The sequence below is a fragment of the Erigeron canadensis genome, chromosome 6 (genome assembly GCF_010389155.1).
Source record: "Erigeron canadensis isolate Cc75 chromosome 6, C_canadensis_v1, whole genome shotgun sequence".
Lineage (NCBI taxonomy): Eukaryota > Viridiplantae > Streptophyta > Magnoliopsida > Asterales > Asteraceae > Erigeron > Erigeron canadensis.
In genome coordinates, this window is record NC_057766.1 from 27,991,136 (window position 1) to 28,005,118 (window position 13,983).

The window sequence follows — 13,983 nt, forward strand, 5'->3', positions numbered from 1 at the left end:
CCAGTATACATATGTATTTTAAACTACGAGATGAGTATCCGCTCAATGCGGCGACGGTGACGGCAGCGGGTAGTTCTAATGGCGGTGGTGGTAACCAGTGCCGGCTTAAAGTTTTTAGGGGTCTTAAGCGAGATCAATTTTGAGGGCCTTTTATAAACTTGAACGCCATAATCAACATATCTATATTTGAATCTCTAGGAGAGTAATAGAACTTTGATTTTCAAGAAAAGTGTTGATTGTTGTTTATAGACAAAGGAGATGTTTTCAAGCCCTAACTATAAAATTATTAACCTTCAGTAAAAATCTAGTTGTAATCGTATAGTTATAGGCTAAACTATTGACAATTTGGGTGCCTTTGTTATTGGTGGGCCTTAGGCTCATGCCTAAACCCATAAAACTATTAAGCCGACTCTGGTGGTAACAATGTGGTTATTAATCTAAAAGTAATTGACTTAAATGCTAGTGTAGTTATTTTATGATTAAGGGATGTATCTTTTGTAAATAACTTTATTAAGAATATTATAAGGATATTAGCTGGAAATATTTAAATTAATTAATAAAGACTATATATAGTTTGGATAAATATGGGTGTGGGTGTAAAATATTTTAGGGATATATTGGGTATATTTAGTGTGTGAGTTAAAGTTGTGTTGAAAATTAAGAGTATTTTGGGTATTTTAAAGGTAAAGAGTTGAAAAAGGGGGATGGTAGTTTGTTTATTAATATAGGATAGACTAATATGGTACTCGCGTAATGCGACGACGACATTCATTGGTGTAGATAATTCACGAAAAAGCAATTGATGTAAATAGTCAATAAAGAATTTTTTTTAAAAAAAATAAGAAACTGATGGTATAATTTAATCATTAATGATACATTGATAAATTACTTTATCCCAAAAATGTAGCTGTTGGTGATGTAATCTATATAAAATAGTATAGATTTTGCCTTGAAAGCATACATGATACATTAATTTGACTATTAATCTTTTATTTATTTCACCTACAAATTTGACATATATCCCAATATTATTATAAGTACTTCATATATCATAAGAAGTACATTTTTAAGAATTATCTTTAATGTGTGAAATATATTAGTAATTTCACGCCACCAAATATATTTAAGAGTGTGTAAATTTTGTCATGCCTTGAATGAGATTCAAGACTCGATATTTATAGGGTTAAGAACAGATCTAGAAGTTTGTCCCTAACCCATGACGTTACTCTTGCCTTATTCAAGCAAGGGCACAAGGGTTTTGAGAGGTGTCAGAGGAAATGTCACTTGTGCACAGCTTGCTTGTCGTATTTTCTCTTGATTCTACTGACCTGGCTGGATGGTCTGTAGTGTGCAAGGTAGGATTTGGGAGCGTAGGTGCTGGAGGGTGATACACTATCACTTGATTCTATTGGACCCTATCTTTAGACATGGGAACACTATTGCTCCTTAACTAAAAACATGAAAGTTTAAGTCCGTGAATCCTTATCTATCTCTCGATGATTGATATTATTCCAAATGACTTAATAGTTTTGATTTTTAGGTGGAGGGAGTATATGGATCTCCCCCATCTCTTAGCGCGTGGTTAGTTTAGTTAATGCAAAGACCCAATTCGTCCGGGCTGGGATGGCTTCTGACCTAAGCAGGGTTGCACCGTAGGTACCCGTAGTTTCCAGAGTGTCAGTCTGCAGGCAGAGACTTATTATCATTCCAAGGTCATCAAAAGGCCTTCAATCTAGTAATATACTTATAGGCGTTTGGTCTTTGAAACCGCCCCCTACCGATTTAATAACCTATGCTATAAAGAAAATGTAAGACCAACTCCGTTTGAAATCATATATAGCATTTTTTATTTTTTCATAACAATTTCTTCTAGGCCCCATTTTAAAAAATGAAGGAACCCCTAAACACCTAATTTGATATTTTTGGGTGAGTTTCTCACATAATTGTCTCCTATACGGCAAATAACTTGATATATTTGGGTGATTCTTTCACATGTTTGTCTCCTGCACGGCAAAAATTTGATATTTTTGGGTGATTTTTTTTTTTTCATAAGTGAATTTTACCTTAGACGAGTATGATGTGTGCTAATCGCACAACAAAAGGGTCCCGCACTAAGCGTATCTTAAATATGCTTTCTCACCATACCACCTCCTTTATTGAAAAATACCGTCGAAGAGAACCTACCAAGGCTCGAACTCGAGACTTTGAGTAAACTTCCCCGGGTTTTTTGGGTGACTTTTTCACATATTTGTCTACTATACGGCTAATAAGTTGATAGTTTTGAGTAATTTTTTCACGTACACATTTGTCTCCTACACAAAATTTCTGATACTTTTACATGATTTTTTCACATATTTGTCTCCTACACGGTAAAAAATGAACCCAGCCCATTAGGTGAAGTGCTTTCCGTTATATATATGTCAACAAATAATGATCAATCACACATCTACACAAGATAAATGGCCACCAAAAGTTACACACTCCCAGTGATCGATTTACAAGATTTTCCTAATGAATTACCCAATTTGATGGCAGCATGTGAAGAATGGGGCTGTTTCAGGCTGCTCAACTTCCAACAATTCCTTCCGGCAACACTCATGTCAGAGATGAAGACGGTGGTCAAATCACTGTTTGACTTACCAGTGGATATCAAGCGCCGGAATGTTGACGTCATCTCCGGCAGCGGGTACCGGGCTCCGTCACACTCTCCGTTGTACGAGGGCCTTGGTTTGTATGACATGACGTGTCGTGCTGACGTGGAGACTTTTTGCTCCCAGTTGGATGCTTCAACTCATCAAAGGTAAGTTTATATCACACTATATCTGTATAATAACTGTTATTTTTTTTATAATTTCTTTTTTTTTTAATATCATATATAAATACTTGGGGGAAACCACTCCGGACTCCCAACTATGTTGACTTTGTATCATTGTATGGTTGGCGAGTTGGTCGATTTTAACTTAAGTTGATCCGAGTCTTGACTTTTGACTTTTGACCGAGTTTTAGTCCGATTCAGCCGCATCTGACTCGTGTTGGAGCCGATTCCGAGTCTGAGTTCTCGGCCGAGTTTTACAATGTAGTGATCTAAGAAAGGGGAATTCGTAGTGATATTATTGTGAATACATATGTATATGCTTGATTTTAGTTTATATGCCAATACCCTGCTTGATTTTAGTTTATAGAAAAACAAAGTTGTAAATCTCTACAAGTTTTACTAGTCTTTAGTGACATTTCCCCATATGTTTCATCTTTGCATAACAGGGAGATAATTGTAAGATATGCTGAAGCAGCACATGATTTACTTGTGGCGGTTGTACAGAAATTAGCCCAAGGTTTAGCAGTGAAAAGTGAAAATTTAGGATTTGAGAAATGGCCATGTCAATTTAGAATAAATAATTACCATTTCACCCCTGAAAGTGTTGGTTCCCATGGTGTCCACACACACACAGATTCCGGTTTCCTCACTGTCCTTCAAGATGATGAATGTGTCGGTGGTCTAGAAGTCATGGCTAAGTCGGGCAAGTTCATTGCTGTTGATCCATGGCCTGGCACCCTTTTTGTTAACCTCGGAGATGTGGCAACTGTATGTTTTGTAAACAACTTAATAACTCTTGTTTATAATTTATTGATGGTTAGTCAAGTGTCCTGTTTTGACATTTCGTATTTTGATTATGCTTTAAGATATGGAGTAATGGAAGATTTTGCACTGTGAAGCATAGGGTGCAATGCAAAGAAGCAACTGTACGTTTTTCAATTGCTTCGTTCCTTTTAGGACCAAGAGAGACATTGGAACCACTACCAGAACTTGTGGACAATGACCATCCTTGTGTGTATGTTCCAACCACGTATGAAGAGTACAGGGAGTTGAGGATGTCGACAAACTTGCATGCGGGTGAAGCTCTTGAGCTCTTGTACACAACTAACTCTGAGAAATGACGTTAAGTCACTTTCAAATCCTTGCAGAACAGGCTTCTCAGTTTGTTCAAGTGGTAAATAAATAAAATAAGAACAATATTCGCTTGTAGATTACATATAAGTGGCTGTATGTTTGTAGCACCAGCGGCCAGTTGTATGTAGTAGCGATCATAAAGCAAGTAATGATTAAGGAAACCAGTAAGTACTTTTATTTGTGATCAACTGCGATGAAACAACTAAAATAGCTTAAACATAATCTATGGTTTTAGGATCAGCAGATCCAAGGCAGATATTACGCGATGATCCTTGTTTATTCTTTTTGAATAATGTGTACGACTCATCAAATAGTTTAGCTTCATTCTAGGACTATCTCAGCTCTAATTCCTTAAAAAGGACAATATGAGTTGAGTTGTTCTGATTAACTCTTTGTTAATACTTGACCTTGTCTACCATCTAAGATAAAAACTATTCTAGATACTTGCTCCCTTTTAGAGCATTAGATAAGTTTAAAAATATTTATGATGGTATATTGACATTAAAGGTGTCTAATCAGATTAATTTCTTCCAATCGATTTTATAGACATCATATTAATGATCTTTAAGCTCCCTTTCTTCTTATCTTCATAAACTGACATAACTTTACCATCTGAAGTAGTGAAACACACGATCTTTTTGCAACATAGAATATACTCTCTTTCAGTCTTTGTTAATACCTGACTTTGTCTATACTCTCTTCATCCCTCTCACCCAGATCAATAATCTCAGATAACTTGCCCATTCTTACAAATGACATTGTTATCTTTCAAATACCATATATAGAGGGAGTCATTTATCAAATTAGCTTTGTGTCTCTCTAAATTAAATTGCAAGAATGGTCCTCTTAGTATGAAAAGACGATTATGCCCTCTCACATGAGGGACACATGATGTACTTAACGGTCAAAAATAGCCGAGCGTCATTTTTTGGACTGGGAGTGCAAAGAAAACCCTTTTTTGACCACCACTACGACGATAAATGATATGGACCGCACTTGTGACTTGGGTGATAACAAGGGACCAAAAACACTATTTACTCAAATACTATTAGATAACATGTCTCTCTCTCACACACACATATATATATATACTTTTCTAATTTTGAAAACCATTTTTTTGCAAGAACCATGAGAACTCTCAAATTATGTATTGGATCACATGTAATTTTTGTTCATTCACATGTGAAATGATATAAAAAGGTGAGTTGTAGAAGAAACTTTTTAAAAAACCTTCAAAATAGCCTTTTGTAAAGTTGTATATGTTTTTGTTTTTGTTCACATGTGATCAAACGGGTATATATATGGTTTTGAAACGGGTATATATATGGTTTTGAAAAAAACATTTTTCTGCAACATATATTTTTATAACGTTTCACATGTGAATGAGCAAAAAAAACATGTGATCCAATACATAATAGAAGAGTTCTCAATGTTCTTACAAAAAAATGAATATGTTCATGTTTGGTTAGGACAAGATCTTGACCCTTAAAATTGATGCACGAAAATTCACGAGTCACATGAATATACATTGATGCAAGATAATCTGCATGATACACGGTGATTTTCTAAAAACATATTGTTTTATATGTTTTAAATTAATAATTGTTTTATAAATACTAGAACCTATATATATATATATATATATAAAAGGTAGAAATTCAGAGATGAGGTAGCTTAAGGAGAGAACGGAGAGAAAGTTCATTTTTGATTTTTTTTAGCTTGTTTTGTTTTTTAATTTTTATATTTATTTTTAACTTAAACCCATTCCAAAAAAAAAAACCCAAAATTTCTCTAAAAATAAAAAATTTAAAATATACAACTTACACATGTGTAAATATTAAAAATGAATCTTCCCTCCCTTTTCTCCTTAAGTTATCTTTTCTCTGGATCTCTACCTTATATATATATATGGGGGGGCAATTATTTATTCATTATATTAAATACTAAAAAATTAGTATGTGAGAGATTTCATCCAAGTTGGGTTCATAACAGTACCACATTCACTTTTCCCTATATATATAGGGTTGAGTATTATAAAATAAGTATTAAAGTAAAACAAATAAGACCAAATCTTGACCTTTGGATCATGGTTAAATTGATGCACGATGATTAACAAAATAATTGATGCACGATAATTTTCATGATGAACAGTGATTTTCAATGAAGAGAAACACATTGTTTTATTTGTTTTACTTTAATACTATTTTTATTTTACCTAAGACCTATATATAGAGTTGTAATAAGGAGAAACTTAATAATTTGGTGAAATCCAAGGGTTAAATCTCAGCCCTTGGATCAAACACATTGTAAGGCTAAGATTAGATCTAAGAAATACAATAAAGGGGTATTTAATTCAATTTGCATCTAAAAAAAGCTCAAGCATTCATTCTGATAAACATACGCACAAAATACACACATTTCTTTTAGAAATACACACACTCCTCTCAAAAACCATCTCTTCGTCACTTGAGATCATCGCCGAAAAAAAACTAATCGATTCGCCGAAGATCGATCATGTCATCGTGTTCGTTAATCACCTTCAAACGTCGTGCATCATCTTCTACGATCATCTTGTGGCTCTCCTTCGCCGGAACCCTAATTCTATTATCATCATCATGATAGAAAACGTAATCTCCGACGAAACAATTCATTACTGTCGTCAATTCATCACCGTCGTCAAATGTAATCAACAAATTCGTCGTTTAATCAAATGGATAAAACAAATTTTGATGATACAATAAATGAAATTAGTTAAAAAAAACATTACAACAGGCAGCAACACACTATTATTTCATTAATGTCACTAGTCACATTTTTATACATATATATAATTTTTAATTGATATTGATATTACTTACACATTTTACATATTTTTATGCATGGGTGTTTAGGTTGTTTTTTTTTTTTTTTTAATTTTTGTTGTTTGATATGATAATTAGTCGTATATTTGGTTATCGTTGTTATTGTTGTTTGATATTATAATTAGTCATATACTTGGTGATCGTCGTTAAAAGTTTTTTAGAAAAGTTTTGCTCACAAGGTGTTTGATGAAATGTCTAAATCAAAGTGAATGTATCGAATCATATTTGATTTTGTATAGTTTTTTGAAACTGTATGTATACACAATCAAATTTGATTGTGTATAGGTTTGTTGAGATAAACACCATTTGTTTATGTAAATGTATGGAAAAAAAAGTCAAATTTGATTTTGTATAGCTTGTTGATGTATACAATTAAATTTGGTATATAGGTTGTTGATATAAACACCATTTTATATTTGTGTAAATGTATGAAAAAAAATCAAATTTGAAAACTATGAAACACTTGAAAACTGTGAGAAAAATTGCAGCAAGTGCGGATGTACGAGTCACAACAACACGACATGTGAAAAGAAGAAACAAAAAGTAGATGAAAACATGGATATTGGAGGAGCTGCAAACAATTACACAAACATTTTTTTCTTTATATATGTTTGGAAAAAAAATAACTTTTAGCTGTTTACAGGTTTTATACTTGGATGATAGTTTTCATTGGTTGATCATTTGTCTATAGATTGTTATTGTTTGACAAATCAAATTTGGTTGTTAAATATGATCAATTGTGTTTAGTTCTGTTCCAGATTTAATTTTGTAAAAGCTTATTGATATGGTCGAACTGGAGTTGGTTTCAGAGGAATTATTTCTTTTTCAGATTTGGACTCACTTGACTGCTCAACAGTTGGTTTTTCAGTTGAGTTTTCATTTGAGTTTTCATCCAATTCGACAATTATTACCGAGTGTTTTTTGTTTTTAGGACAGAGTGGAAGATTAAACAAATCATATGAATCATTGATGTGATCATAGTTAATTTTAACTTCACATTTGGATAATTGTTCTTCTGTATCAAAATCATTATAACTGGGTAGGACAAATTGACTGAGCAGACCATACCGCATCATGTTCTCATCATACAGGGGTGGTACAATGAGTTGTCCAGTGAGTACGTTCTTTGGATCTTCAAATCCTAACCCTTTAGTGAAATCTTCAAAATCTCTTGGTTTGTTTAAAAAGATTTGCTTGTTGGATTGATCAATTCTGTAAACCTTAACTTTATAAAACTTGACTTCATCAGTGAGTTCATCAATTTTATGTTCGAGTTTTTGGTTTTGAGAATCTTTGATGCAACATGCATGATTTAAATCAGAAATTCGATTTTGTAATTCTTTCACTGTAGGGTTGGAATCGTTGAACTTGGACTGAAGAGCTACAAGATCCTCGGCCAAAGCATTTGCTCTAAACATTTCATTTGATTGTGCAATTTTTAAATCTTTGATGATTTGGTTTAGTTCAAATACTTTGAGCCCAAGTTCTTGATTGGAAAGAAACCGATGCATTACTGGTTGTTAATTCTTTAAAATCCTTTTGAAGAGTGTTAAAATCTTGTTTGACTTTAGTTAAAGAGTTTTCCTTTTCTTGTAAAGCATAGGTTAATTTTGCAACTTCTTCTTTCAATGAGACATTTGTAAAATCAGTTTGTTCACAATTGTTTACTAAATGAGCAAGATCACATTTAGGAATATGGCATACCTCATCATCATCAGATTCTGAACTGTTACCTTCTTCTTCAAGCTCTTTGGATCGTTTGATTTTGGTCATGAAGCAAACATTTGCAGCCAGTTCCTCGGTTTCTTCATCTGACAGATGCAACCACTGATCGTCCTCTACAAGAAGTGCAACTCCACTTTCTTGTTGCTTAACAAGCAAGAGTTTATTCTGATAATAAGTAGAGTTCTTCTTCTTTGGTTTGGGACAATGGATAGCAAAATGTCCGGTTTGACCACAGTTGTAACATCTCTTGTCTTCAGGCTTCTTTTCTAGAATCTTCTTCTCAAATGACTTTGGAGCATCAAATTTCTTTTCAGGTCCAGCATTCTCAGACGGGGTGTGAAACTTGGGAGATTGATTGTTACGAGCATAAGAGGACACTGATGATGTACGAAATTGATTATTTGTAGGTTTCTTGTTGAAATACTTTGTCTTGAAAGATCGGGTGAAACATGCCAAATCATTATACATTTGTTGTTCTTTGTCATCCAACTCAGAGGCATTGATATTACAAGAATCAAGATTTGGAATGATATTAGCTGCATTGGAATTGAAGAGGGGATGAGTCATTCTGTTAGCAACCAAAGCAAGAGGATCTGAAATGTGTTGTTCACAAGAGGAGGCTTGTTTTGCCTTGACATCACGAACATTGAGCTTCAACTTCTCATACAGAGTATGAATGGTAAGATCCTTCAAATTAGAATGTTGGTTCAGTAGAGCACCATACTCATGCCAAACTGGATCAAGGTAGTTCAAGAATTTGATTTTCAATTCCATTTCAGTCTTCTTAATCTTCTCTTTTCTTAAAGCATTAATGACAGTGCAGAAACGGGTGTAGGCATCTAGAAGAGATTCACCCTTTTCTTGTTTGAAAGTTTCATAGAGATGAAGAACATTGGAGAGACGAATGGTGGATGAGAGATCAGATCCTTGAAGTTGTCTTTCTAATTCATCCCAGATGTCCTTTGCAGTGTCATATGAGTCTACATTACCGTAGATATCATATGGGAGTGCCATGTAGAGATGATGTAGAGCAAGATTATCACCTTGAGTTCTGTTTCTTTGGGTAGTATTCCAACTCTCAGGGGGAAGAGGTTCTTTGGTGACTGGATTGGTGTGTTCAACTGGACCATCGTTGATTGAAGCAAGAATATTAGTTCCTAGAGGTTGTTTCTTAATCCAGTTCAAGAATCTATTTTTCCAGAGTGGGTAACAGTCACGATAAAGAACAGGAGGTCTTGATTCGTTACCAAGAATTAAAGAATCTTGAGAAGCCATTACTCAGAAAAGAAGAACCGATTGTAAATCTGGTAAAATTTGGGCAGAGTAACTTTTACCAGAAATGGATGAAAAGAAGCACAAATACCGGTTTTGATGTAAACCAGGTATTTCAACACACAACACCAACTGAAGACAACTAAAACCGGTTTTGGTAATAACAGAACTAATACCGGAATTTGTTAAAGAAGGACAAATACCGGTTTTCAGATGAAAATTTGAGCAGAATCTCGGTTTATCAAAGTAAACAATAGAAGAACAAATACCGGTTTTGGAGTAAACCAGGTATTTTCACTTTCAATCTCAATCACACAGTCAAAACCCGTACTAATACCGGTATTCAGTGAATAAGAGTACTAATACCGGTTTTGGTATTAACCAGGTATTATTAAAGGCAAAGAAAATAACAAGAATAATCAATTAACTGATACCGGTATTCTGATGATCTTCAGAAAAACCGGTTTTCAAGAGGTTAGTTATTGATTATGTGTAGCCTTTTATTATCTGTGAATAAAGTAACTAATACCGGTTTTGGTGTAAACCAGGTATTGTGATTAAAGACAAGTACTGAAGACAGGTAAACCCGGTAATGAATCCCAGTTTAAGAACATGTAACAATCTGATGAATTCCGGTTTTATAACTTCTATTCGAAAAATCTGAAAAACCGGTATTGAATTCCGGTTTTTAGAACAGTGAATGAAAAACACAATTTAGCACAAACAATGAACAAAATCAAGCCATGGATCTTTCACACGATGTGATTTAGCTCTGATACCAAATGTAAACTATGCTAAAATGTGTAATGAACCTTTATGAGAAATGAGAATGTAGGTTTTAATGGAGAATGTATGTATTAGAACAAGCAACAATTAATTGGTCAAAAGGTTATTATTTCATTCCATGTGAGGGTTTATATATGCTTATAATTTGCATATAAACCCCTTAACTTATTACAAGCAAGTACATGATTAATTACAAGACAAACCCCTTAATCTAAACATACTAAACACCAAGGACATATTAAATACAAGTTTACAAAACACGCACTACAAAATATAACGTTAACATACATTATGGTCACAAGTCATTTATGCAACGCATGGCGAAGATTGTTTGGGTTAACTTTCATCCGAAATATAATGGAACGTGTGGGCAAGGATTTGTAAAGCATCTGCAAGAGTTCATAGCCTTTCAACTTTTCCTTCTCATACTATGAGTCGCAAGGTGGGAAGGGGTGATTCTATCAGGTTCTGGGAAGATCTTTGGATTGGAAGTGACAAGCTTGCCTCTTGCTTTCCTAGACTATACGCATTGGAGATGACAAGAAATGTTAAGGTATGTAATAGATTATATGATGGTCTATGGGTATAGATTTGGCGCAGACAAGTTAGAACATAAATAGAGGAATTGAACAACAGTTTAATGAAATGTTTCAACTTTCAATTGACTAACTCAACTTGTTTAATTGGTTGATAAGGATGACGTTGGAACATCCCTGGTCAGGTTTCTTTTTCAGTCCGACAAGTTCGCTCCACTATTGATCGTGCTCTTCTCCCTAATGAGCCGATTAACTTGAGATGGAATACTTTGATTCCTAAGAAAATCAGTATCTTCATGTGGAGGTTGCTAAAACACGGTTTAATTTAAGTCGGAGAGGGTTGGACATCCCTAGCACCTTGTGCCCAGTTTGCTCGCTTCAGGTCGAGAAAGGTAAACAAACTTTTGGATCAAGTTCTTTTGTTGCAACAGAAGTTAATACTCTTATGGCACAATAGTTTAATTTGGAAATTCCCCGTTCTCAACCAATATTAAAAATTAAAGTTAGAATTTATAAGCAAGTGAGCTAAGTTATTCACATATTTCATACTCGGTATTTGTTAAGTTGGGCCCAAATGCCCAATGGCCCAAAAGTAGTTCCCTGTTTTGTGATTTCAATTTTCAAATGCATAGATCACGCAATTTGCGTAAATAAAACTGGCACAAATCTCCATAAATATTTTTTTTATATATAATAATGATAATATGACTATTAAATATTAATCACATTACACCACGTTTACGCAAGAAAATGGCCACCAATAATAATAATAACACAATCCCAGTGATCGATCTACACGACTTCCCTAATGAATTACCCAAGTTGATAGCAGCATGTGAAGAATGGGGCTGTTTCAGGCTGCTCAACTTCCAACAACTCCTTCCAGCAACACTCATGTCAGATATGAAGACGGTGGTCAAATCACTGTTTGAATTACCGGTGGATATCAAGCGCCGGAATGTTCACGTCATCTCCGGCAGCGGATACCGGGCTCCGTCGGAGTCTCCGTTGTACGAGGGCCTTGGTTTGTATGACATGTCGTGTCGTGCTGACGTGGAGACTTTTTGCTCCCAGTTGGATGCTTCAACTCATCAAAGGTAAGTTTATATCACACTATATCTGTATAATAACTGTTATTTTTTTTTATAATTTCTTTTTTTTTTTAATATCATATATAAATACTTGGGGGAAACCACTCCGGACTCCCAACTCTTTTATAATTTCTTTTTTTTTAAAATCATATATGTGTGATGTATTTTTTTTAAATTTCTTTTTAATATCATAAATATTTATTTGACGACTTCGGACTCCCAACTCTGTTGGCTTTTTATGGTTGTCGGTGGTAGTGACCTAAGAAAGGGAATTGGTAGTGATATATTTGTGAGGAGAGCAGAAGTGTTCTTAACAGTATATAGGATTTTCCCCAGTTTATAAATGTGTATATTTTAAAAAAAAAATTCTTTTCTATATTTTAAATTAATTCCCAACTCGGTCGACTTTGTATGGTGGTCGGTGGTAGTGATCTAAGAAAGGGGAAATGATAGTGATATAATTGTGAACACATGCATGTGTATGCGTGATTCTAGTAATCTCTACAAGTTTTACCGTTCTTTAGTGACATTTCCCCATATGTTTATCTTTGTATAACAGGGAGATAATTGTAAGATATGCTGAAGCAGCACATGAGTTACTTTTGGCGGTGGTAGGGAAATTAGCCCATGGTTTAGCAGTGAAAAGTGAAAATTTAGGATTTGAGAAATGGCCATGTCAATTTAGAATAAATAATTACCATTTCACCCCTGAAAGTGTTGGTTCCCATGGTGTCCACACACACACAGATTCCGGTTTCCTCACTGTCCTTCAAGATGATGAATGTGTTGGTGGTCTAGAAGTCATGGCTAAGTCGGGTGAGTTCATTGCTGTTGATCCATGGCCTGGCACCCTTTTTGTTAACCTTGGAGACGTAGCAACTGTATGTTTTGTGAACAACTTAGTTACTCTTGTTTATAATTTATTGATGTTTAGTCAAGTGTCCTGTTTTGACATATCGGTTTTTCATTACGTTTTAAGGTATGGAGTAATGGAAGATTTTGCAGTGTGAAGCATAGGGTGCAATGTAAAGAAGCAAGAGTACGTGTTTCAATTGCTTCGTTCCTTTTAGGACCAAGAGGGACATTGGAACCGCCACCGGAACTTGTGGACAATGACCATCCTCCTGTGTATGTTCCAACCACGTATGAAGAGTACAGGAAGTTGAGGATGTCGACAAACTTGCATGCGGGTGAAGCTCTTGAGCTCTTGTACACATCTAACTACTCTCAGAAATGAGGTTTGATTCACTCTCAAATAAAATCCTTGTAGATTACAAGGAGTGATTAATAAATACATAAAGATAATATTTGCTTGTAGATTACATACGGGCTGTTGTGTGTATTTTGCACCAAAACACTAATGGTAGTGCTACAAATATATATACAGCCACTTGTTTGTAATATCTATCATTAAAGCATGTATGATTAAGGAAACCAGTACCAGATGTTGCATTCAGTTAACTAAATTTCTAAATAGAAACCAGTAAGCTAGTACTGTTATGCGTGATCAACCGAGATGAAAACAACAAAAATGCATGGCTTAAACATAATCTATGGTTTTAGGATCAGCAGATCCAAGGCAAATATATCCTTGTTTATTCTTTTCGAATAATGTCTACGCCTTGCCAAATAGTTTAGCTTTATTCTAGGACTACCTCTAATTAGCGATGTAAGTGAAAGTGAATATATGCAGATAAGGATGCATGTTAACAGGAAAAAGAATATTGGTAATGAACTAGTGAAGATAAGGATAATGTGAATGA

The 13,983-nt window shown here is 34.5% G+C and overlaps 3 protein-coding genes across 3 annotated transcripts; 2 read left to right on the plus strand and 1 right to left on the minus strand.

Annotated features, from left to right (window-relative positions):
* Positions 1-2,377: 2,377 nt before the first annotated feature.
* LOC122603017 (2-oxoglutarate-dependent dioxygenase DAO-like) lies at positions 2,378-3,954 on the plus strand. The gene is made up of 3 exons (XM_043775628.1): positions 2,378-2,800; positions 3,262-3,583; positions 3,682-3,954. Exons 1-3 carry the CDS (start codon positions 2,460-2,462, stop codon positions 3,934-3,936), a joined length of 918 nt encoding a protein of 305 aa, XP_043631563.1. The 5' UTR covers positions 2,378-2,459; the 3' UTR covers positions 3,937-3,954.
* A 4,320-nt stretch (positions 3,955-8,274) lies between these two features.
* LOC122604614 lies at positions 8,275-9,810 on the minus strand. The gene has a single exon (XM_043777491.1). The coding sequence runs from the start codon at positions 9,808-9,810 to the stop codon at positions 8,275-8,277; it is 1,536 nt and encodes a 511-aa protein (XP_043633426.1).
* A 2,069-nt stretch (positions 9,811-11,879) lies between these two features.
* LOC122606071 (2-oxoglutarate-dependent dioxygenase DAO-like) lies at positions 11,880-13,601 on the plus strand. Its single transcript, XM_043779034.1, has 3 exons — positions 11,880-12,226; positions 12,780-13,101; positions 13,200-13,601. Exons 1-3 carry the CDS (start codon positions 11,880-11,882, stop codon positions 13,455-13,457), a joined length of 927 nt encoding a protein of 308 aa, XP_043634969.1. The 3' UTR covers positions 13,458-13,601.
* The last annotated feature ends 382 nt before the right edge of the window (positions 13,602-13,983 follow it).

Bases quoted from the DNA above. Each gene is read 5' to 3' on its own strand.
- LOC122603017 (XM_043775628.1), top strand. From the start codon at position 2,460: ATGGCCACCAAAAGTTACACACTCCCAGTGATCGATTTACAAGATTTT. The intron at 2,801-3,261 runs GTAAGTTTATAT...TTTGCATAACAG, and splicing joins GATGCTTCAACTCATCAAAG to GGAGATAATTGTAAGATATG. The intron at 3,584-3,681 runs GTATGTTTTGTA...TTATGCTTTAAG, and splicing joins ACCTCGGAGATGTGGCAACT to ATATGGAGTAATGGAAGATT.
- LOC122604614 (XM_043777491.1), bottom strand. From the start codon at position 9,810: ATGGCTTCTCAAGATTCTTTAATTCTTGGTAACGAATCAAGACCTCCT.
- LOC122606071 (XM_043779034.1), top strand. From the start codon at position 11,880: ATGGCCACCAATAATAATAATAACACAATCCCAGTGATCGATCTACAC. The intron at 12,227-12,779 runs GTAAGTTTATAT...TTTGTATAACAG, and splicing joins GATGCTTCAACTCATCAAAG to GGAGATAATTGTAAGATATG. The intron at 13,102-13,199 runs GTATGTTTTGTG...TTACGTTTTAAG, and splicing joins ACCTTGGAGACGTAGCAACT to GTATGGAGTAATGGAAGATT.